General features: G+C 38.9%; 1 protein-coding gene across 1 annotated transcript in view; it reads right to left on the bottom strand.

Moving 5' to 3' along the window:
* The window catches only part of Nwd2 (NACHT and WD repeat domain containing 2), a 175,224-nt gene that overhangs the window by 56,872 nt on the left and 92,618 nt on the right, over positions 1-25,734 (bottom strand). Inside the window, exon 3 of the mRNA XM_008833218.2 lies at positions 16,686-16,802. Coding sequence (XP_008831440.1) covers positions 16,686-16,802 — 117 coding nt within the window. The remainder of the gene's footprint in view (positions 1-16,685; positions 16,803-25,734) is intronic.

Here is a 25,734-nt window from a genome sequence, read left to right as displayed (position 1 = left end):
TAACTCCATTTATTTATTTATTTATTTATTTATTTATTTATTTATTTATTTATTGACTGACAGACTCTCCTATAGCCCCAGCCCACCTGGTACTCTCTATGTAGACCAGGTTGGCCTTGACCTCATAGAGATCCATCTGTCTCTGCCTCCCTGTGCTGGGATTAAAGGCATGTGCCACTACACTGGCAACCACCTATTTATTTTTTTAGTGTGACCTCTAGGAAATGTAGGATGACCTGTGCACCTCATGCCTGTTCTGTTGGATAGGTGGAGCTAGGATAATGTCCTGGTTCTTGCTTGGGAAATGTAATGAATGATGATACATATACTGAATTGGAAAAGAGAGGGCAGAGAAAAAGTAGATTTAAGGATGAACATAAGGATTCTGCTCTGAATGTTTGCAAGATATCCAAGTAGAGACAGGGAGCAGAGGTACAAGCTGGGACGGCACATGTAGCTGAAACTAACAGGCAGATATTACTGAGAACCAAATTAGTACATGAGAACACTCTAGAAAGCCTACTTTAGGGTATGTTCAGTCAGCATCCATGACCAGACAAACCCGAAGACCCTCCAACACTGAGAGGCAGGATAGAAATGGATGCCAGATATTTCAGTCTACATTTTCATGTTCAAGTATCAAGAAGAATATCTATAAATCATTATGATTTACTGACAAAATATGTGTTGGCTGGGATTTTTTTGTGAACTGCAATTTATTTCAATCCTCACTTGGGATTGCTTTTTTTCTTCTATTCAACATTAGCACAGTTAAGCTGCAGAAATCCCTAGAATGCTTTCTTCATATAGACAATAACAAAACTGAGCAAAATGAACGAGTATCATAGATAAAGCTCACTAAATCTCTAAGTATCTAACATCAGGAGAAGAGGTAAGCCTCCTGAAAGCCCGTGAGTCCACATCAGAGTTGCAGCCACCTCAGTGGGACAAGGTGGGAGACAGATGCAGGTTTCAAGAGATTTTAAAAAATTCCACTTAACTCCCAAGCTATGTGATTCTTTATAGAAGTCTGTTTTCAGACCACACTGATTTTTTATTTTTTAAAAATATTTTATTTATTATTTTTATTTTATGTGTATGTGTGTATTGCCTGCATGTAAGTAAGTGCACCCGTGTCGTTCAATGCCAGCACAGGACAGAAGAGGCTGTCGGAGCTCCTGGAACTGGTGTTACGGACAGTTGTTAGCTGCCATGTGGGTGCTGGGATTCGAACCCGGGTCTTCTGCAAGAACAACCAGTGTTCTTAACTGCAAGCCATCTCTCCAGCCCTGACCATGCTGAATTTTAACATATGGTGGAGCGCTTAACCTCTGTGGTCAGGCTGGGTTAATGAATGAACTGAGAGTTCCTGGCACGTGGTTGCACACTGGGTAGCCATTCTGATTATTGTCGATACCTGAATAATGCCAGAAAGCTCTCCCCACACGCTCACACACTCTTCATTTACTTTTTAACAGAACATGCATGCTATTGGTAACATTTTGTCAAACCTGTTGCTACCTGTCTCATTCTTGTTCTCACAAGGCAGCACATGGTTTCTTGTGGTGGCTATGTCCCTTCACTCAGTGTTGGGTGGAAATTTCTTTCCTGTTTTTTCCATGTGAGGGGAAGTGTTACTTCACCCTCCTTTGAAGTAACACTTTGTTTTTTTGACCTTTTTCAATTATCTCTTTAGATTGGAGGAGTCACTCTCTGGAGGCTTTGGGAGCTGGGGCTGGCCATCTTTCTTGGTAACTACCTGTTGGCAGAGAGAACGCACTCTGCTCTGCTCCATGGAGCAGCACATTTCATAGAGACAGAACCCCCGAGACAGGCCTGAGGCTGTCCAGCAGTGGGTAGTTAATGCCACCAGCTTGAAGATTTCCAATAGGCATTATATTATTGGGGCATATCAGTATCTATGAACTACTTTCAGGGTAAATCAGAGAATTAATATGGGTAACTTCTTGTCACTGTATAATTACATGTAATTTCATATCACAATAATCACTCATGGAAAGGTTGCACACTAAATACAAATACTAATACAACCATATGTATAAAATATCTGCCATCTTCTTGAGAGGATGTAGAGAAAAGTAGTTTAACAAAATTGTATAAAGTCCTATCATTAGGAATCAGGGAATGAGGGACCAACTCAAGGGCTTTGATGAGTGTGTTTCAGTTTAACAATCACGTCAGGGGTAGCAGAAGATTAAAAATGAGAAATGAAGTCAAAACTGATTAAAAGCTTAGGAAAGAAAGGTTTCCAGGAGAGAGAGGCTGACCTCTTGAAGACAGATGATATAGATATCAAATCTTTGAAGGCCTGAAGAGACCGACTTGAAAGAAAGGAGCTGTGACTAAGTTAATGTGTTCTTAAAAGGATTACCTTTAAGGGTGTGATGCTGGGTAGGTTGAGCCATACCCAAGAGCCTTTGGGGAACACAAATTAGACTAACTAGGCCTTAAAAATTGTAATAGAGGTTATGAAGTGTGGGGTATAGTGAGATGGGGTGAAGATGGAGGATGGGGTCTGAATATGATAAAAACACATATGAAATCTCAAAGAATCAATACAAATATTTTTTAAAGGTCTCATATTTTTATCAGGTCAATATATTCCTTGGTAGTTAAGAAATCTCTTCTCAGAAATCATCCCAGGGATTCCACAGCTGACAATAGACTTTTAGTTACTAGCTGGGTTGTATTTTTGGTGTTTTCTCTTTCCTAGTGCCTCAGACCTTCTGCAGTGATCCACAGTAATAATAGTTTGTGACTCTATAGCAAATAAATAACTGCTAGTCTTAAAACCACTAAAGGTCTTTAAAAGTCTTTAAACTATTGTTAGATCAGAAGGGGTGACCTGGGCAAATGAAATCTAATCTAAAGCAGAAGGTACACTCTCAGAAATGAGGGCTGGAGAGATGCTCATCAATTAAGAGTACTTACTGCTGATGTAGAGGACTGGGGTTTGGTTCCCAGCACCCACATGGTGGCTCACAAACCCCTGTAACCAGTACTAGGGAATCCAGTGTCCTCTTCTGGCCTCCATGGCCACCTCTGTGACTGTGGTACATATAAAATCATGCATTCCCACATATCTATACATAAATAAAAAATAAAAAATCTTAAAATGATCTCAGAAATTTCAGAACTATTCCTCTAGAGGGTGCTAGAATCTAGAAAAGTTTTGTGAACACTGAAACATTTGGAGCTCATAGTAAGTCAACCATAATCTGATGCTTTGGGTCAGTATAGAAAATGCTGTAGCCATACTTGCAGACAGATTTGATATGCAAAGGCAGGAAAAGCAGCGTGAACTGCTTGAAGAATTCCAGTGATAGAAATATCTTACCAAACATGCAAGGGCTTCCAGTCTCTGGAGGGATTTGTTAGAAGAATTCATGAGATTAGAACTCTAGGAGAAGGCAGAGATGGGTGAGACATAGTCTGTGAACAGGTGGGACAATGATGGAACTCGTCCCTGTCCAGGTTCCTCACATCCCTTGTGGGAGAATGCCATGCAAGTGAGAGTCTCTTATTTAGAGGCTTTAGTGACTTGTTTGAAAAGTTCCTGGTAAGAACTTTCGTTTCTTACTATGGGAGTCCTCATGTGATGAAATCTAAAGAAACATCTTAGAAAACCAGTTATTTTGGTTATAAGCCAAAGAGGAAAATAACACCCCAACCCCCCCTCCCCTCCCGCAAATTGAGTTAACAGAGTTAGTCCCATGAGCTTTAGAAAAAGAAAGAAATCAAGTTAGGACTAGGCAAAACTGTCAGGAATTCACTCAAATCTTCCTCAGAGAGAGAACTTCCACAGAGAAATGGTCCTCAGTCTTCAAGCAGTCACAAGCCGAGGAAGACAGTGTTATATGAAAATACAGTGTATCTAATTTCACATTAATCTGTTTGAAATTAAGATAAAAAGAAAATAACTTACTAAATCTCTACAGTATCATGTTTGCTAAGGAAGTTGGGTCTGTGGGTATGAGTTGGGGTGTTTCTGTCTGGAGGAACTTTGCAGAACATCCTATGCATGGGAGAACTCACTCACCTGACTGGTGATGTGGGAGGAAGGAGGGATGTGAGCCCCTCAATCCTGCACTCTCTCTCTGTCTCTCTCTGTCTCTCTGTGTCTCTGTCTCTCTCTGTGTGTCTCTGTCTCTGTCTGTCTGTCTCTCTCTCTGGTTCTGGCTTTCTGCACAGTGCTTGATCAGTTTACATCCTCCACACAGCATACGGCATACTTCTTTCTGAGGGGTGAAGGAGGGTTGAGGGGCTGGGATGACAAGTGCGTGGGTCACTCTTTTCGATTTAGTTATTTTAGCTCGCTGTTGATTCAAGTCATTTTTCTCAACAGCTTTTTCATCAAGAAGTGGCATCTTAATCTCCAGCTACCTGATTCCTGCATCTGTCTTTGAGCTGGTTTTGAATTTAAGCAGGAAGAAGGGCATTTCTGGCTTTCCCAAGTCCCTAATTTCTGAGCTCCATCAAGAGATGGGGGACTGTATCTGAACTAGTTTGTCAGAATCGATGAAGAATGTTGATGAAAGTTCTGAAATCCATCTGCCTGGGCTCACTTTCTAGTTCATCATTTACTGACTGTCAACACATGAGAAATTAAAAAAAAACTGTCAAAATATCATTTATAAATTGGGAACAGGCTGGCAAGAAGGCCAGTCGGTAAAGGAGCTTGCTGCCAAGGCTAAAAACCCGAGTTTAGTCCCCAGGACACACATGGTGGAAGGAAAGAACCAGTAAGTATGTGAATGTATTAAAGAGGTGACTGAGGGGCATGTGGGTGTGAGGGACAAAGTACGAATATAGGTTCTCAGTGTGGGTGAGCATTATCCATTTGGCTGGTGTGGTAGACAGACAGACTGAAAACAAGGGTGAGTTAAACTGAGATCTCTTTCTAGCAGGGACGTATATGATTCTTTTCTCCTCTCTTGTACATCAGAACTCCAGGTTCTCTAGCCTTTAGACTCTAGTATTTATACCAGAACCCCATACCCTCTGCCAGGATCTCAGACTTTCAAACATGCACTGAGTCTTTTTGTAATATCAACATCAGGGGACCTTTCAAATGCAGCCTTCCATAGACCTCCTCAGCTTCCATAATTGCATGAACCAAGTCTGAGAATAATCCTCCATCTCCATGCCAATTTCCCCTCTCATTCTATTGGTTTTGTCTCTTTGGAGAAGCAGAATATGTATGCCATTGTCTCTGTATATTGTTTTCTCTATGTGGTTTCTGTCTCAAAGAAACCTTTTGCATTGTACTTGAGAGGCCAATATTTTCTTGAGTCCTTTGTTTCTTGTTACAATTTTATTAATTTCTAGTTTTTTTCATAAGTTTTGAATTTATGAACTTAATTTTCATGAAGGATGGGATTTCTGGTTTACTCTTTGGTCCTGATGTCTGTCCATTTAGGTGTTGGTTAGCTCCTGTCCATCTGCTTCTGGAGGCCAGATCAATGCCCCTATTTCAGAAAGCAGTATCTAACACATACTTAGTAGACTGAGCTGGATCTTCCATCTAACATTGTTGCAAAAATTCTAACATCTTCAGTGCTGGGGCATATGAATATTGAGAATTCTTAGAATGCAGTATTATTAAGGTATTCCCCATGAGTAGCTAATTAGAAATAGCCAAGTCAAATTAGAATAATTAACTAAACCTCTATTATGTTCCTTATTTCTGGTGATTTACAGTCTTTGACTGATATTTGAAACCCTTTTTGAAACCTAAACATACACATCAATGGCTAGTTACCTAGTACACTTCACAATATTCAGCAAAGGGTTAAGTAGTGTGATCACAAGGAGGCCGCTCATGTCAACTGGTGGAGGAAATGTTTATAAAGATGTCAAGTGACTAAGACCAGAAATCTTAGCCTATCTGTTTGGCTTCAAATCCCAGCTGTGTTCCTGCTTCCTTATCTGTAAAATGGAAACAGTAATAACACCTATGCCTCATTACTGATGTTACAGTTACAAAAATTCCAGTATGCAAACCATAAAATAGCACCTGCCACATAAGTCAGCCAAGTAAATGATTGCTATTATCCTTATTCTTTGTCTACTGTTTGTGAACCTTAATTTAACTCTTCCTGTCTAGGTGAATTTCCTCCTGGGTTTTTAGCTTGTGAATTTTCTTTGCATTATATCATCATTGTTTGATATGAAGCTGGGAGAGGCTGCAGAGAACAGAAGAGTCAGAGGGCATTTGTATCTGTCGTTATCCTTTAATTCACCCCTTCCCATAAATAGAGGGGTGATGGCTTTTATGGGAAAGAAAGGAAGAGGAATTAACCATTCCCAGAAATGAACAGAGCTTTCTGTGGCTGCAGTGCATACTGCCATGTAGCTCTACATGCAGTAACTGTGATGGTTAATCTTCATCATCAATTTGTTGGGATTTAGAATCATCTAGGAGACACACCTACAGGCATGTCTTGAGAGGTTTAACAGAGGAGGAAAGGTTCACCCTGAAAGGGCAGCACCATCCCATGGTCTGGCATCCCAGACTGAATTAAAAAGAAAAAAAAAAACCATTTACATACTCAGGCTGCATTATGAACATTTCATGTGGATTATAGTTCATGGGGAAGCCAGCTGATCACTGGCATCCATCTCTCTTGGCTCCCTGACTACAGACACAATATGACCAGCCACCTCATGCTTCCACTGCTGTGACTCCCCCTGCCAGGATGGGTTGTATTCTCTCTGCACATGAGCCAGGATAAACCCTTCCTTAACTCGCTTCTGCCATGTATTTTGTCTCAGCAATAAGCAAGGTGACTAACACAGGAACCAAAGGGAAAGAACAAAAAACAGACCAGAACTAAGGGAAGGAGGAAGTCAAGAATGCTATTCTTTGATCTTGACATGTACGAGATAAAAGCCATTGCAAATATGTAAATTATTCCATATGAGTAACTCCAAAGAGAAACAGAAACACTGATTCAGAGAATTTTATGTTGAAATGAAACATGTTAATTCAGGAAAGCAAAAGCTGAGTGAAGATAAATCGGCATGCAACATGATAGAATAGTTAATATATAAACTCTGGTTGTAGGCTACCTGGGCTCATGTCTTAAGTCAGTCTTTATTATTGATGTGTACTGACAGTAGTCAAGAATCCTCTTTTGCAGTTACTATCTCTGAACACTGCTTATTGTAACAGTAACTTCCTCATAAATTATTGGAATAAATGAATTAACCCACACAAAGTCCTCATAATGCAGTCCAAATAAGTGTTCCATTTTTTTTATGTTTGTACGAATCCTTAAAAGTCCAAATATAAGAAGCTGATGTTCATTTTTAATGAAGAATAAGAGTCAGAGAAATTAAATGTCCTTAGATTTAATATAGTGTTGAGGTAGAGATAAAAAATGTATTAAGTAAAATGAGATATAATGAAAAGCTCTTTAAACATGCAATTATCCAGACAAAACTGGTTTTAATTTAAGCCAATAATGATTTGAAGAGTCTATAGTTCCATATTTTAGTATACTGTGTAAGAATGATATTCTGAATTGTCTTATTAAAATGTATGATATCTGAAGAGGCAGAAATGACTTATTGGTCCTCTAAAATGTATCTGCATTCTTTTTTGTACTTTATGAATACTATGCCATGAATACTACTCTGTTTAGCTGTAAAAGGAAATTCTTAAAATACAAAATCTTTTCTATTGTAAGAATTTATTTCTTTGCCTTAGGAAAACTTTTAAGAGAAAATTATTCTGTACTGAAGAGAAACTAAGAGAATACAAATATACACTTCTTCTACTGGGATAAAGAAGCAGATAGCACTAAATTCTTCCTATCTGTCTATGATGTCAATAAAGATAATTTTATGTGAGATATTTATACCCTCCAATAAACATAGGCCTGCTAGTGTCACCCGTAACCATAGATTATGCAGAAAAAGTTAGAAGAAGAGACCTGTTGCTTCCTTAATTTCCTGAGAAACTTCCAGACTTAATTAGAATAAGAGCAGAGGTCATATTGGGCCCTGATAAAAATTAATAGGACCAGTCGTCTTCTTTCTGAACTTTATTAAAGAAACCAGTTAACAGTCTACTGATCATCTATTAAAAGGAAATTAGAAAATAAAGTATAAAAAGCAAAGCTGTATATTGATTACAATCTTAAACAGTGTGTGTGAATCATTTGTCTTCTATAAATTTAGGCTTCTGGCCTATTGCAGTGTGGCTGAGTAGAGGATGTGTAGCCAAAAGTGGTGGTTGGTGTGGAACCAAGACTTAGGTGTGGCTTACACTGTACAGCGTCTCCCACTAAAGACAGGTGAACTAAGATGGAGACACCTCCTAAATTTAATCTGTAGGGTTGTTTATTCCAGATAACAGTTATAAAACTAAGCAAAACCAAAGCTAGCCTGGACATTTCATAATCAGGGTTTAGACTTATTATTCTTCCTGTCTTGAAGAAATGAGATATGAAGACAGATGTGATACTATAGAGACTCTTTTAAGGCATGTCTCATTGGCTACATTAGGGAGAAAGTTGAGCCCAGTACTCCACAGAGACTGCCACAGTCAATTAAGAGACAATTGCCTCCCCACTGTTGGTTAATCAGGGTCACCTCTCTATTTATAACTGATTCAAGTTGGGAGCCAATTAATGTCCATTTTTACAGGACTATAATTCAGACTCTTCCAAATGCTTATTCAGTTGCCTCTTAATAAAAATCCACAAGCCTGGTCTAATGTTGGGGTAAGAAAATTTTTACATGTAAGAGAAAGTGCTGTGGTCCATCCATTTGTGCAATGAAATGTCTTTTAAGTTTTATATACTATTGATGGTGGTATATGAGTGTTTTCTAGCCTAGAAATACCAATCTTGAGTATGTTTTAAAAAATGTTGACCACAAGACGTGTTTTGCTAACAATAGACAATGTGTTGATTCTGAGCTGAGAAAAAGAGGTTCACTCCCCTCAAGCCAAAATCAAAGTGATTTCCTTCTCTGTAATCAGAGCTATAATGTGTAAAATACAACTGTTCAAATATTCAAGCGGCTGTGCAGGTGGCTTCATGACATCTCACAGCGAAGCTAGAAGGGGGTGTGGAGCAGTGCCATTCTTATGATTACATCTGAACAATCACCTGCACAGGAAGGAAGAAGAAGAACAGGAAGATGAGAGGGACTTCTTGGCACTTGGGGTTTCTATGAACATCTGTAAATAAAAGACCACAGAATAGCGAACTCCCACAGGGCACCCTCTTGTCTGTACATACATCCTGGGGTGAGATACTTGCTCTGACTTCTACCTCCAGTATTTTCTTCACATTTAACCCATCATATATGTGCACAAAATGATTTCTTCCCTGGCACTTCAGATAAGAAAGCAGAAAACCAATATGAGAAATACTCATAGAATTCTGACCAGTCACTTGGATTTTGTGATTTAACTGGCTTCTTATTCAAAGATAATACAGATACTATGAACAATAAGGAATATTATACATGCTTGCCAGTTAATATAGACTTGACTTTTGGCAAACAATTGTATTTTTAAAAAGTTAAATTGTAACTTATGCTATACTACATGTTTTGGCATATTTAAGCATTTATACAATGTGATGGAAGAAAGAACTAATCCTCGGGGTATTAGTGTAGTGACACTGACTCATCCATAGTTCTTTAAGCCCACATTTAAGTCACCAACATCCTCTCATCTGGTGTCTTGGTGAAATGTTTGTCATCTATGCCCGCCCCTCTATTACAGCTCTTGCCTCTCCACATGTTTCACCTGACTTCGGACATGAGCGGGGTTCCTAAAGTAGGACTCTCACCTCGAGCCTTTCCACTTCACTGCCTTTGGAATTACACATCAGAAAGATGCTCTCACTATGTATAAATATCTGCTAAAATTTCCCTATGAGGTTTGGCCTGAAACTGTATTTCTTGCCTCATGTTCCACAATGCTCTGTATTCTAATGACATCCAGGAACTTCTGGTCTTTGGATAGTCAAGGTTCCTTCATTGCCTCTGCCCAGATCTACGCTGGCATGTTCTTAATCCTTTTAGTATCAATGCAAATATTGCTTCCCTCTGAAGAATCTTTTCTGCCCTCTGAAACCAGAACAGAGTTTTCTCTGCTTCTCTTCCATAGCTGTAGTCTAACACGGATTATCCCACTCCTCCTTGTTTAAGTGGTGCTTGAGAGGACAGAAGTATATGTATCACCTTTAGCTCAGAGAACTTAACATGGTCTTATATATGACAGATGCTATGTAAATGTACTCACTGTGTTTTATTGAAAACCAGTGTGAAATGTACTTTTCTAGACCCATATAGAGACTCTAGTTGGTTGACTGTGATTTGCAACATACTAGGGATGTATAAAGGGGAAAAATAAAAAATCTTTATGATGTTTTCATACTTTGAATTTGTGGCATTTTCCTAGTACAAGTCTTGGCAGCTTTAAGTTTCTCTACCTAGGAAAATTAGATTAAAAGGTTCAGGTTTATTATAAAATTTGATAGTTGGCTCGGTCTTGATAAAGCCCTGGACAACATAGCTTCATTTTCTACCAGAGAAAGGAGTTTGGCTCACAATACCAGTAATTGTTTTATCTGACCCATTCAACTGTATTTGAGAGAACAGCCCAAGGAAGCTGAGGAAGGACATTATGATACAGCAGCTCATCTAGAGAGGAAGAAGAGCAGATGGGTGCAAAGGGACGTGGGCTCTCAACCTGAACAGAGTTTCTCATTAAACCATGAGGGACTTGGAGTAGGAAGGTGTGGGCTTTGGAGTTAGACACCTAGATTAAGGGAAGATGGCTCAGTGGATAAGGTGCTTGCCTAGGAAGCATGTGAATCAGAATTTGCACCTCCAGAACCCATAAGAATGCTGGGTGGGCATGGCAGCCCACCTCTTAATTCCAGAGTTCTGTAGGCAGAGACAGGATCCCAGGAGCAAGATGCCTGGCTACTTAGACAAGTCATATTGATAAGCTCTGCGCTTTACTAGCTGGGTGAGAAAGAGCTGATCTTCCTAAAACAAGAGACTCTAGACAGGCTGACTAGATCAGTGGATGGACTTGCATAAGGGAATGTCTACGGACACTGATTTGACATATTTGGCCTTAATACAGATGACAGAGTATATGGGTTACAGTGATGGGGCTGTGGGACCATGCCAGTGGGGATGGGGGTATAAAAATGATTAAGAATGTTTGAGATATTCTGTATAAAATACACAAAAATTCATTCAATAAAAACAAATTAAAAAAATCACTTAAGTCTCAGCATCCTTGGTGATATAACTGGATAGACAACTGCCTCAAAAAGTACTTAGTGGAAAGTACTCAGAACAGTACCAAGCATATTTTAGGAGCGTGGAAAGATTTATTTCCTCTACTTCTGTGGATCTCAGTATTTAACTATGTAAAAATCAAGATTTTAGACTATTTAGGTACTAGATGTTATTAAAGCTTTTTTTCCAGCTCTCAAATCCTATCAACCTTTTATCTTTAGAGACACAAACATACCTAGGAATTTTGGAAATATTTGACAAGCTATAGCATTTGATGAGTATATCTTTTCTCCTAATCTCCCAAGGTTTAATATTTTCTTCCTTTCCTAGCCTATTTGGTTGGATATTTAAATTTTGCTAAGAGGCTGGTTCTCCTTCTGAGTCCTGTCATTGTTAAACACTGAAAAGCCATTCTTTTGGACTACTCAGATTCATAGACTGATATGAGGAAAGTGCCCTCTCTCTCTATGAAAACAGAAACAAAGAAGGGTAGGGATGAGATCATTAGCACAGTTCAGCCTCCGCTCCTGTTCCAACAGGATGTGTTATGAACTGGGGTGGCATAGATGGGGGCAGTTTCTGCTGAACTTGTCACATTGGCACAGGCAGAAGCATTAGTCTACACTTAGCAGTCGAGGCAGATGGTGGCTGTGACCTCAGCTGTTGCTCTGCTAGCTTTGTCCTGGTCAAAAATCCTTTCCTTGTAAACAGATGCAAGTTTTACATAGTAAAATGTGTGAATTTGTACCTAGCAAAGTAACATCTACTATATATGTTTTACAAAGTTTTCAAATAAAGATATAAGAATGAATGAATTATACTCCTTTATGTTTTGATTGAACCAAGCTTTTCTTTGTTTTTGAGGTGCTGGGATTTGAACTTGGGCCTTGTGGGCTACATCTTTAGCTCCTAAAATCAAGTCTTTAAAAATACTTTACTTATTATTTTTTATGTGTATGAATATATTGCCTGCATGTATGTAAGTGTACTGTGTTGTGCATGCCCACGGAGGTCAGAGGAGGACATCAGATCCCCTAGAATTAGAATTAGCGGAGTGCTGTTAGCCACTATGTGGGTGCTGGGAATCAAACCTGGGTCCTCTGCAAGAGCAACCAGGGCTTTTGACTCATCTCTTCAGGCCCTTAAAGAAGTCTTAATACTGTTTATCAGTAACATTTTTAAAATGAAAAATGTTCAAAACCACATAAGTGTTCAGCATAGACAAAGTTATAATTTAGTGACAGTGTGAAGCTTTATATTTTACAAAAGAACTCAGGTGTATATTAGTATGTTTGAATCCCACAACTAACTTTTGAAGTTGATTAAAAATGTATCAGTGTCTCTGCTTTCTTGTTGCCTCCCCATCTTTATTGATATAATAAAACACAGCGAAGCTTGTCACCCTGTTAGAATGATCTGGAACCCCAGATGTGAAATGAGACTCTGGGGCTTTTTCAACTGTGTTTTTCCATTTACCCATGCAAATGCTGCCACCTCAGCAGTGATGGCTATTCTCTGCCATGTCCCTTGAGTTAATCTCTGAGGGCAGGATCAGACTGTGTTTAAACACCATCACACCAGCCCCTTGTCCCTTTTGTAACAGAAATGTGTAAAAATAGCTGGTGGATGTGGTGGCACATGCCTTTAATCCCACCACCCCAGAGGCAGAGGCAGGTGGATGTCTCTGAGTTTGAGGCCAGCCTGGTCTATATAGCCAGTTCCAGGACAGCCAGAGCTACACAGTGAGACCCTGTCTTTAAAAAATGTGCAAAAAATATCTTTTCAGTATTAATGACACAGCCTGTCAATGGAACTTTAAGTTGTATCCAAAATGATAATTTGGGGGACATAAAATTTGAAAAGAGTCAAATACATATAATATTTGAATTTAAGTTCCCCTAGGCCTCCTCGTTCAAAGGAAAGCTCTGAATTTTTCCAGTATCTGTGAAGATATAAAACTATCTTTCATTCAGCAATGGTGAGTTTTCTTGCCAAAGTCTTTAGTATTAGAGGAAGTAAGATACTAAGCTTTGCATCCCATGGGGGTCATTAGGGTTTGCGGAAATATCTAAAGGGAGCACTGGACAAGGAAACTGGAGCTCACTAGTGACACATGCCTGTTGTTACCATAGCAGTTACCATAGTTACATCAGGAAAGGCTATAAGAGATGTATTCTTTCCTATAAACATTGAAGCGAGTCATGAGTAATTTAGGATCACTGGGGTAAATAGTCTTCCATCTATCTACTGGGCTTCCCTCATGGCTGCCGTGGGTTTAAACATGTAACAGGGGCAGAAGGAGGGATAAATGATTTGTTTACAGTCTGGACAGTTCTTGCTGATATTATTTTAGTTAACCTTTTCTCTCAGAACCTGCTACATTCTCCCACTAGCAAATTATTGGAATTAACAGCCACGACTAATTTTAGTTAGTCTAGGCACAATATACTACAGTGTTATAAAACAAGGAGACTGCCTCTCATCCTTGAGTTTTCTAGGCTGAAGTAAGATGGAGCTGCCTTGGTGCCTGTGCATTGGTGGGCTTCTCAAATCTGGCTTTCTGAGCATGAAGGAATTCACCCTGACCTAAGTTCCAGTGTTTGACCCTTTCTGACAGCTCCTCTCCCCCACTGGTTTGTGTTATTTACTTTGAAGACAACGTTGCTGGTGCTGTACTCCAGACAGACAGATGTACTTTGTTCCAGACTTAAGTGACTGTTTCCATATTTGTTCTGTAGCCCCTTAAACCAGGTACATTTCTCAAACTTTGTATTATTGCAGCGCTCTCTAAAGATCTGCATATCCCGGCCCCATCCTGGACCCGGCAGTCAAGGTGCTACTTAAAATATAAGTAGGATCACTTCTTTCCTTAGCTCAATATACTTCCTTTGTCACTCAGAGTAAAAATGAAATATTTATTTGTCTTGATGCAATTTTCTTTTCAAAACTGACAGTTTCTGTCACTATGATAAAACTCCATGACCAGAGCAACTTATACAAAGAGTTTATTTGACTTAGGATTCTAAAGGGTAAGAGTCCATCATGGTAGAGAGGCCTGGTGGCAGGAGATGGCCGGAACAGACAGCTGAGCACTGACATCTTCAAGCAGGCACAGGAAACAGAAAGCCAGACTGGAAGTGGGCATGGCTATATACTCTCAAAGCCCTCCCACAGGGACATGCTTCCTCCAACATGGCCACACCTCCTGAAGGTTCCATGACCTTCCTTAAACATTGCTACCAAATGGGGACCAAGTGTTCAAATACTTGCAACCTATAGGGGACAGTCTCATTCAAACCGCCACAGTTACCAATTATATTGAGCCATAACAATGTATAATTCTCTTTTAAAAAAATTTCCAGGAGCCTGTAAGACTCTATTTCCATGTGGCCATGCACCTCCTCTCCTGACTCTTAGAAGCTTTCTGCCCCCTCTTATGCAATGGTCAAACTATTAGGCAGCTGATTACTGCTGGATGAGGAAGAGCTGATCTTCTTTTAGGCAATGACTCTACACAGGCTAACTAGACCCCAGTGGATGAACTTGCACTGAGGAACTAATGTCTAGGGGCACTAACTTTGCTCATCAGGTTTTAACATAAATGACAGAATGCATGAAATCCAATTGGGGGGCTATGGAAGGGTGCCAATGGGGAAGGGGGTATAAAGATGATTAAGATGTTGTATATGAAACACACAAAAATTCAATAAAAAATATAGAAAACCCTTTCCTCCCACACCTTCCTCCTTTGCTCACATTATTCCAGGCCCAGTGATGGCTTGCTGGTCCTAGAACACGCCAAGGCATGCCTGGTTTCCTTCTCCTCAGAAAGCTCTGATTTAAATAACTGCCTGGTTATTTCCTGCTCCTCTTTCCATCTCATCTTCCTTTCCTGGTCACCTATCATTGAGGCTTCCCCAGTGACTCTGTTGAACATAGCCAATCTCCTCTCGTGCTGGTATTCTCTATCCTCTCTCTCTGTTTCCTCCATTGCCTGAATTCCCATCTGACTTATCATTTTATTTCTTTTTGTTTCTTGGCCCCTCTCACTTCCATCCACAGAAAAATGCAGGCTCCAAGTGGGCAAGGAAACTTTATTGTCTTAGTTCATTGCTAAGGTTGGCTCATAAGAGCCTAGCACTCAAAATGATACTGCCATATGAATTGCCCTGGCATATCCCCAACACCAACAAACACCCCTGGTACAGATAGGTCTTTATGCACTTTAATGTCCTTGGTAAGAACTTCCCTACCAGCTGGGGTCAGATTTCTGAAATCATCTCTGCAGTACTAACTAATCCTATGTGTAGCTGAAGAACAGTGGTGGATATACAAACTAATATTAGAACCTTTCTTTGGGGGTGGAAAGATGGATCAGCAGTTAAGACCACTGGCTGCTCTTGCAGAGGACCTGGGTTCGGTTCTCAGCACCCACTTGGTGGCTAACAACTGTCCCTAACTCTAGTTCCAGGGGATCCAACACTGTCCTCTGGCCTCCCCAGGCATTGCATGACACTGGTGCACTTAGATATATGCAGGCAAAACACTTATAAAATAAAAACAGATAAATCAGCTCTCCCAAATTTCTTTTGCATATATGGTACCTAGTTTTTTTTAATGGTGTGATACAGTATTTTCTATATCGGACCCAGTAACTCCTCAGTCTCAGAGCATCCTTTGTTATATGGGGAAACTTCCCAATGGATGGGTAGAATTGGTTTGAATTCAAGACAAATCTTTCTTAGGCAAATCTAGGCAGTGGTTTTGTGCAATTGCCTTCTATGGTATGATCCCCTTACCCACAACCACCATCCTTACACAGAGGAGGAAAATTCTTTACAATATGACACACTAATAGTGATGTTTCACTTGAGACATCTCTATTGACTTATAGCTTATCATGAGCTGACTGACAATCACTGTAGAAACAAACTCACAGGACAGGACACCATTTCCCAATGGCAGATTTGTCAAGTATATTTAGTTTAACTTAGTAAGAATGTTTTCAGCCATTGTGTTAAAAAATGACAGATATTTTAATGTGAATGAATAAAAAACTCTGTGATGGAATAAATTGTACATCAGGATGAGGAAATCTAGGTTAATTACCGAAACAAAAATCCTTATTGCTGATTACAAGGTGTAGAAATTGTTGTCAACTGAAAGTTACTCCTTCCAGTCACATTTCAAATTATCCACCATTAATTTGTAGCACTTCCTACAAAAAGCTTACCACACATTGTGGGTAAAGAGACAGTTCAAATTCTTTAAAACACATATTTAAAAAGTCTTTCTCCTTATACTTAAAACACCCTAAAAACCACAAATCAGCATGTATTCTCACATTCCTATGATCTAATATAAAGCATTAGTGTTTTTATACCCACAACAAAACATGGACCTGCAGAAGTTTTCAAGCAGTCCTCCAGCAGCTTCATGCGCATCTTCTGGAGCTCAGGGCTGTCCCATTCATCTTCACCAACTCCCCAGTACAGATCTATCACCTGGGGACACATGGATAAAGCAGCGTTAATTCCCTGGAGGAAAATTAAAGTTCCCTGTGCGCTTTGTTCTCATTCACAATGTCAAGTGAATGTGACTTCCAAGTTCCCTCTTTGTAGCATGCTTTCCTTTAGAGAGGAAAAAGTGATTTTCAAGATCTATCTAAAAAGACATGCTTCATCCCACGATGGTTTGGGAAAGAGCACTGTAATTTCTTATTTTGGTTCTGATTATATAGTTCACATGGGCCCAGATAAAAGGAAACATTAAATGTTTGGGGTTCTGGAGTGCAGGATTTAATTACACTGAAATAGCAACAGGTTAAAAAAAAAGAATGCATCTGGGATAAATTCAGCATATTACTTGTGACAAATCACAGTGTAAAAATCACTGTATGTCCTGATATAATGAGAAAATGTCTTGTTGGGCATTAGCATGCTGTTCTGATGGTAAACATCTATATTTCTTTAAAAAAGAGAAAGAAACAAAAAAAATCCCCCATTCATATCATCCTTTATTTTTGGGGAGGGATATTTTGGTTAAGTCTGTTTTCTGTAAGCAGTTTGCCTTTCATCAATACGTACCTGAAGAACCTTATTGGAGAACAGAGAAAGGCGTGCCCTACTGAGACGTGAGGATAATAGGACCCTTTATCTCCTGACTTCAAAGACGTGGGAAAATTCTGCAAGTCTGTGAAAACTTTCAGAAGCAGGCTTTTTGAAAAGCTGTGGAGAGCAGTGTGTATGTGTGTTTCATTCCCTTTACTTAAGTGCTATCTGCATAAAGTGAGTGTTTCCACCTGTGGCTTTGAAGGTTTCTGTTTTCCTTCCCTTGTTTCCCACAGCAGAAAAGAAAAGCCCCGGCAGTTTGCATGGCCTTCTGCAACAGGCACCCAGGAGGGTGGGTCTCCTCTGCTGTCCAGGCTGATTCCAGGGACTTTGTGTGCTTCCGGGTTCTTGGCTGTGACCCACCCAGAGGTTGTGTTTGTACAAGATACTTGACTACTTTATTTTATTTTTTGGGACAGGGTTTCCCTGTAGCTACAGCCAGCCTGGAATTTGCTATGTAGATCAGGCTGGTGTTCATCTCACAGAGATACACCTGTCTCTGCCTCCCAAGTATAGGGATTAAAGTTGGGTGCTACCCAGTGCTGAGATATTTGACTACTTGAGATATTTGACTACTTAAATTTGAGTTTTCAGAAGGCTTTTGATTTATCAAACCAAAGACAGCCTCTTTAGAAAATATTCCCATGGGGCCCTGGAGCGATTTCTTAACAGTTAAGAGTGTTTGCTTTTCAAACACAAGGAACCCAGAGTTCAGATCCCAACTCCTGGTTAACTCCAGTTCCAGTGCTCACAGACAGACTGACAGACACAAAACCACATAATATAAATTTTAAAAAGTACTATTTCCATTGTCTTCCATGAGTTCTAGCACATTTGAAACTGGCCATACTCATACTGATTTGGGGAACTCTTCTGTTTAAAGTACATTATAAGCTTTAACCTCACAGTATTAAGGAAGGGCATATCTGACAATGAGATAATCACCTGGCTGATCAGTCTAAGAATTTCTAGCTGGGACCACTGAAAATTAAATATAAATGAATGAAAATGTAAAACTCCAGCTTCTCAGGGGGTCCTGCTGACTCTTGTGTTAAGACAACAGGGATGCAGAATAACTCTCCACCACACTGAAGTCCATTAAACACAGTTGCATACTACTGAATTTCTAGAAGACCTAGAAATCATCACACACACACACACACACACACACACACACACACAAAATGTGAAGTAACTAATTTGATAAGTGGTTTGTTCATATTCCTTGTGTATGATTTAGAAAAGTGCCTCTTTTTTGAGATGCTTTAATTTCAGCTGCCAGAACGTTGCTAGAATCTACTAAAATAGTTAAAATGGGACATTTTCAGTCATCAATCAGTAAACAGTCAAAATAAAAATCCAAAGCCATTGCTATAGGAATGATACTTGTGATTGTTCTATGTACAATATAAAAATCCCACATTAACTGATATTGTTGGGATACAAAGTCATGCACTGTGTGATAATGTTTCAGTCAACGATGAACCACAAACAGGATGGTCTCATAAAGTTATATCACCCAGTTATACCACAGCCATCCTAGGTTGTATGAGTATACTGCCTAGCAAACATTTCTCAGGATGCATCTTATTTATTTATTTATTGGTCTTTTTGAGACAGGGTCTTCCTCTAGCCCCAGCTATCCTGAAACTCACTATGTAGACCAGGCTGGCCTTGAACTCACAGAGATCTGCCTGCCTCTGCATCCCAAGTGTTGGGATTAAAGGCGTGCACCACCACACCCAGCTTATTTTCTTTTTAATTTTCTTTTTATTTTATGTGTATGCATGTATTGCCTGCATGTATGTAAGTGCACCCATGTTGTGCAGTGCCTGCGGAGGTCAGAAGAGGCTGTTGGATGCCCTGGAACTGGAGTTACAGACAGTTGGTAGCTGCCATGTGGGTGCTGGGAGTTGAACCCGGGTCTTCTGCAAGAACAGCCAGTGTTCTTAACCACTGAGCCATCTCTCCAGCTCCAGGATGCATCTTGTTGTTATGCAGTGCATGACTATTGAGAGAGGTCTTACTTGGAACAAATGAGGAAGACTGGCAAAAATGAAGTTCATACAGCAAATGCTATAAACAGGTCCTTGCTCTTCCTGGCTATTTCAAAGCATTTTAAGAGGTCACCATTGGATTTTTAACATACACAGATGTCACATGCATAACAATAATAGTACAAAAATGTGTGCATGGGGGAATAGAAGCATACAGAACTAATCTTTGTACATTCTGCTGAATTTAGTATAAATTATAAATAGATTCAGATAAATTATGCTTGTTCTAAAATAACTAGTAAGAAAAGTCTCAAAAAATAGTGAAGAAATCATTGAAGAAATTAAAATGCCACATAAAATTTACAAAAATTTAATTAAACAACTTAAAAAAATTCACCTAGTGCATCAACAAAGCAGAAGAGGAATGGAGGAACACAAACGACAGGAGACACACAGATAACGAGCGGGTATGAATGCAGCTGCACCAATAATACTCTGTAGTGTGAAAGACTTAATAAATCCATACAGATAAAAGATTCAAATTCATGAGGTCAAGAAAATAAAAGGATGGAAAAGATATATCATATAAGCAGCAGCCACAAGAAAAAGATTATAAACAGAAAATATAACTAGAACAAAAAGCATGCTATGTAATAATAAGAGAGCCAATTCATCAGGAAAGTATGACATTGTAAATGTATTTGAAATTGAAGGCAGAGTCCTAAATATACAAAACACAGAAATAAAGACAGATAACTGAACTACAGTAGTTGGATAGTGAAAGATCTTATAGTCAATAAAGATAGAAACAACCAGGAACAAGATCAACAAAAAAACCTAGAAGACTTGAACAATACTATATACCCACTAGACCTACTGTGTATCTATAAGAATCTACTCAGTAATAGTTGACTATGATTTTGCCAAGTACATATGGAACAGATTTTGCCAAGTACATATGGAACATCCTCCAGGTCAGAATTCATGTATAAAATAAGCCTTAATAAACAAGATTTAAAACATGTACAATATATTCTCTGAACATATTAGGAGACCCTACATTAATAATACAAAGAAATTTGTGGAAACTAACACATTTACAAGTAACCAATGAACCAAGGAAGAAATCACAAGGGAAAGAAAAAGAATACAACATACCAAAGTTACATGATGTAGCTAAAGTATCACTGAGAAGAGAATTTATAGCAATAAAGAACTATATTAAGATCTCAAATCAATGGCTTAAGTTTCTACTTTAAGATGCTAAAGAAAGGGCAGGCAAGAATAATAAATAGAATGAAAAAGAAAGGGGGAATAAATCATTGTAGAAGTTAATGAAAGAAAATCAACAAAAAAAGAAACATTTTTTAAAAGATCAATACGATGAGACCTTAGCAGACAGCCTGAGAGTGGTTGTTCTGGCCTCATCTGGTTTAGGTGCTGAGAACTCAGCAGACCACCTGAGAGCACCTGGATCCAGCCTCCACATGGTGACAAGCATACTACACATCATTCATCAAAGAGCTTCTTTTTGCAACAGATGGAAGCTACTGCAGAGTTCTGCAAGTGGTCACACACAGAGAATATACACCTGAGAGATATACATTATCTACATTGGAACCTCTACACCTAAGGCTCGTGGAACATAGAAAGAGGGGTGGAGAGAATACTAGTGTGTCCCTCAACTCTCACCGTGAAGCTTTCTTATACAATAGAGTGCAATGCACACAGAAGGCCACAACTGACTCAGTTTTAGAGAACAGGAGATTGCAGAGTGTGTGTCCTTAGATGGGTCTCCTGTATCAAACCTCACCCACCCACGGCTCAGGGACCATTGCTGAAGACAGGGGCAGAAAGACTGTAAGAGCCAGGGTTGGTCCATGAACATTGGGAAGCAGAGGCTTTCAGGTTACTGGAAGCTTGCTCATGTGAACGTACGGCAATGGTGGCATCGTGCACAGGACCCATGCTGACTTAATTAGACAAGGGTCTAGCATGGAGCAAGAGAAATGGGTGGTGGGCAGGCCCTAGACTGAGAACTGTTGGAGACTGATTACTACTGGGTAAGGGGGAGTAGACTTTCCTTAAGATCTCAAGATGAACTGAATGGACTCCAGTGGATGAACTTGTACCAAAGGAAATCAGGGTAAAATGCTTGACTGAATGGGACTTAACATGTATGGAAGAATACATGAGGCCTGGAGGAGGGCATAGATGGGAGGGGTCTTAAGTTCATTAAGAACTATTGTATGTAATGTACAAAAGCTCAATAAAAATATTTTTAAGAAAAAAAGATCAATACAATGAAACTGTAGTGAAAATTACAATGACAGTAAAGGAAGAAGACTCAAATCATTAAAATCAGGAGTGAAATGTTATTGTTTCTCACCTTATGGGAATATATTAGAAACAGCAAACTATATACCAATGAATTAGGTAACTTAGATGAAATGGGAAAATTAGTAAGCAGAGACAAACCAGCAGAGTTGACTTAAGACAATATACACAATATAAAGTCATCTTTAAGAAGAGATCAAATAGCAATTAAAGAATTAATATTGATGAAAGGAAATGCCTGGCTCCAGATGGACATGCTATAATGTCTATAAAACATTTAAAGAAGAATTAATACAGATTTTCCTCAAACACTTAAAAAATTTGAAGAGGGGACCCTTTCTAATTTATTCTAAACTCAATATGATCTGGTGCAGAAACCAAACAAAAACATCCTAAGGCAATTATAGATGTTGTTTGTGACTATAAAGCAAACATCCTCAACAAAATACTAGAAAATCTAACCTAATTGCATAGAAAAGTGATTACACAAGTATGATTTATCTAGAATGCAAGGTTGGTCAAAGCATTAGAAAACCAGTTACTGCAATATACTATATTAATAGGGTAGAATAGAATTCAATCTACATGATAATCTCACTAGACACCAAGAAAATTGCCAAAATTCAATCCCTTTTCATGATAAAAATACTCACAAAAAGTAGAAAAAGAAGCATAGTTCCTCAATATGATAAAATACATTTTCAAAAAACTCACAGCCGGCATTACACTTAATGGAGAAAAACTGATTTTTTTCTCTTCTGATTAGAAACAAGAGAAAAATGTCTTTTCCTGCTACTTCTTTCCAACACAGTACTGGAGGTTCTATCAGGGTAATTAGACAAGAAATGAAATATATATATATATTTGACATATATATATATACATATATATTTGACATATTTTTTTGTAACAAAATACTGAGGTATCCACTGAAATGTGAGTGTGGGCATGGGCATGTCAAACTTGTGTATGGAGATCAGAGGACAACTTTGTGGAGTCTCTTCTCTCCTTCCACCATTATGTGGGTTCTGGCGATTGAACACAGGCTGCCAGGCTTGCACTGTGAGTGCCTTTACCTGACAAGCCATGCCTTTGACCACTAGACTTTATATGAATACAGGAAAATCATGTATGTATATGACATGAAAGTAGAAAAAACTAAGGCAATGAAGAGGAATGATGGGAAGGGGTATAGGCCAACAGGAGGCTAGGGGAGTGCAGGAGGCTAGGGGAATACAAGGCAAGATGCTCAAAATACATGAGTGTGTGAAATTTTCCTTATAAAACCCAGTACTATGTATGATGAGTGTATGCCAATAAAAAAGGGAACAAAGACACAAAATTATTAAATATATAATGGAAGAAAATAGCTACAAACTAGACTATCAAGACTACATGAAGAATGTTGATAGCTCATACCAATAATAGAAAAATAATAATTAAATGTGGACAGAAGATCTGAGTAGATGCTTTGCTACAGAATATAAACACTTCTACCAAGCACATCAGAAGATGATCAGTATTATTCATTATCAGGGAAACACAAGTCAAGACCAAAATAAGATCACAATTACATATCCATTTGAATAATAATAATAATAATAATAATAATATAAAACTCGTGATGTGGAGAAACTGAAATTGTCAGGCATTATGCCTGGAAATACAAAATGGTTAAGTCACTTTTCAAACAGTCTGGTAAAGTTGCTTAAATGCTTAAACAGAATTAACACACAACCTAGCATTGCTATTCAGAGAAATATCCCCAAGTAAAAAGAACATACATGTCCATACAAGACCTTGTGCATGAATGTTAATAGGGGTGTTAGAACAGTCAAAAAAACCAGAGAACCCCCAAATTCTACCAAGTGGCTGTTCAGCAATACCTAGTGAAGTAATGGGATGCTGGTACAGGCCATAGCATGGATGAGCCTTGAAAACATTAACTGAAAGAAGCCAGTTACAAAGACCCACATACCACGTGATCCCACTTACATGAATGGTCCAGAACAGCAGATCCATAAAGACAGAAGGTAAAACAATGGTTGCTTAGGGCTAGTGGAGCAGGGAAAGAGGTGGGCCTACATATCCAGCACAAGGTGTCTTTGGGGGTGACAAAGATGTCCTAAAGTTGATTTTTCTAAGTGCTACATGATTGTGAGTACACAAAAAGTCATTGAGTCCCGGCCAGAGAGATGGCTCAGCAGTTAAGAACCCTGTCTGCTCTTGCAGAGGACCCGTGTTCAATTCCCAGCACCCACATGGAGGCTAATAACCATCTGTAACTCCAGTTCCAGGGGATTCAATGCCCTCTTCTGACCTCTGCACAGCCATTGCATGACATGGGTGCACTTACATACATGTGGATAATACACTCATACACATAAAATAAAAATAATAAAATATTTAAAAAGTCATTGAGTCCTACGCTTTAATGGGGTGAATCTGAATTCGATTATGTCTCGATAAAGCTGTTTCAAAATTATTCTTTGTACACCTATTTATATTGTAACTTTTTACTGGCCTATTCCCTGCTCATAGTGTAGTTGAGTGCAAAAGCAATATATGTTTAAACAAACTACTTAGCACATTAAAAGTAAACAGTAAGATCTAGCCAAGCAGGTGTGCACCAAATGACCAGGGTAAACTGTCAAACAGGGCTTATTTTCAAGTCTTTCCGGGAGGCATCATGTGATTTATCTGCCTCCGTTTGTCATAATTTTTACATCTCTTCTTTACAGTTTGCTAACGTTTGTGATCAAAAGGCTTCTTCCAGTCCTTCATAAACTGCCTCTTTTTACTTTAGTAGCGTTGTTTAAATATACTCTTGTCTCCAGCTTTTCTCCATTAAACTCTTCCTTTCTGTGTGTCTTTATGGGCAGAAAATGATGAAAAAAGATAAGATGAAGCAACCGTGAAGACGGGGAGGAAATAAATAAATAAACACTGAACTTACACAATGCAAAACACCACTTTGGGCAAACAGATCTGCCACATATCTAAATGATCGATAACTGGTAAAAATCGCTTGGAACTTAAAGTGCTCATCAAGGCAAGATTTATTATGTACTTAAAAAAATTAAGTTGAGCTTTTAGCTTAATGTCCTGGTACTGCAGCCCTTGGAATGCAATTTACTATTTATTGGAGTACCAGCTTGTCGATAGAACATTTTATGTGCCTTTACTTATTTCATCATTTATGTAGAAAAGCTTAGAGAAGTAATTTGATTTTTATCTTTTTTTACTTAAAACTATCTTGTTTTTTTAAAAAAACTCTTAGGGAAGCTGATTTATCCTGTTAATTATAATGTGCTCAATTGATCTAAGAACAAAATAACCAGTCAGTAAAGCCCTAAAAAATCCTGCCCCCAGCAATAAAATGTAATTCATTTAAACACCAGGATTACAGGACAGTGAAACAACTTGCAAGAAACAGATGACAATCTAAAGCTTCACTTGCCATCCATGCTCCCCCACCCCCCAAAAAAGAGCAAAATCAAATTTGAATTCACAATGATCTAATACTATCATTTCTTTGAAATGAGCCTTCGAACAAATGCTTACTTACAAAAACTCTCCACATTATGGAACACTATCTGAATATAAAACACGGAGGTCAGCGATTACATGATTGTGTTGTTTTTGTGTGTTCCTCTCATGTACTCATTTACTGACTGGGTAATGTGTGGGGTTTAGTGTTTAGTTCTTTATAGAGTCTAGCACTAATCCCCTGTCTGCTGTACAGTTGGCAAATCTTCTCTCCCATTGTCTACACTGTTGTCTCTGCAGATTGTTCCCTTTGCTGTGCAGAAGGTTTTTTAACTTCAAGCAATACCTCCTGAGATACTGGAGCTCTTTAAAAGAGATATTTAGCTGAATATAGTGGCGCATGCCTTCAGTCCCAGCACTCAGGAGGTAGAGGCAGGTGGATCGCTATGAGATTGAGGCCAGCCTGGTCTACATCATAAGTTCCAGGCCAAGGACACTCTGTC

This window comes from Nannospalax galili, unplaced genomic scaffold (genome assembly GCF_000622305.1).
Source record: "Nannospalax galili isolate Female #2095 unplaced genomic scaffold, S.galili_v1.0 scaffold236, whole genome shotgun sequence".
Taxonomy (NCBI): domain Eukaryota; kingdom Metazoa; phylum Chordata; class Mammalia; order Rodentia; family Spalacidae; genus Nannospalax; species Nannospalax galili.
This window is presented reverse-complemented; position numbering and strand designations above follow the sequence as displayed.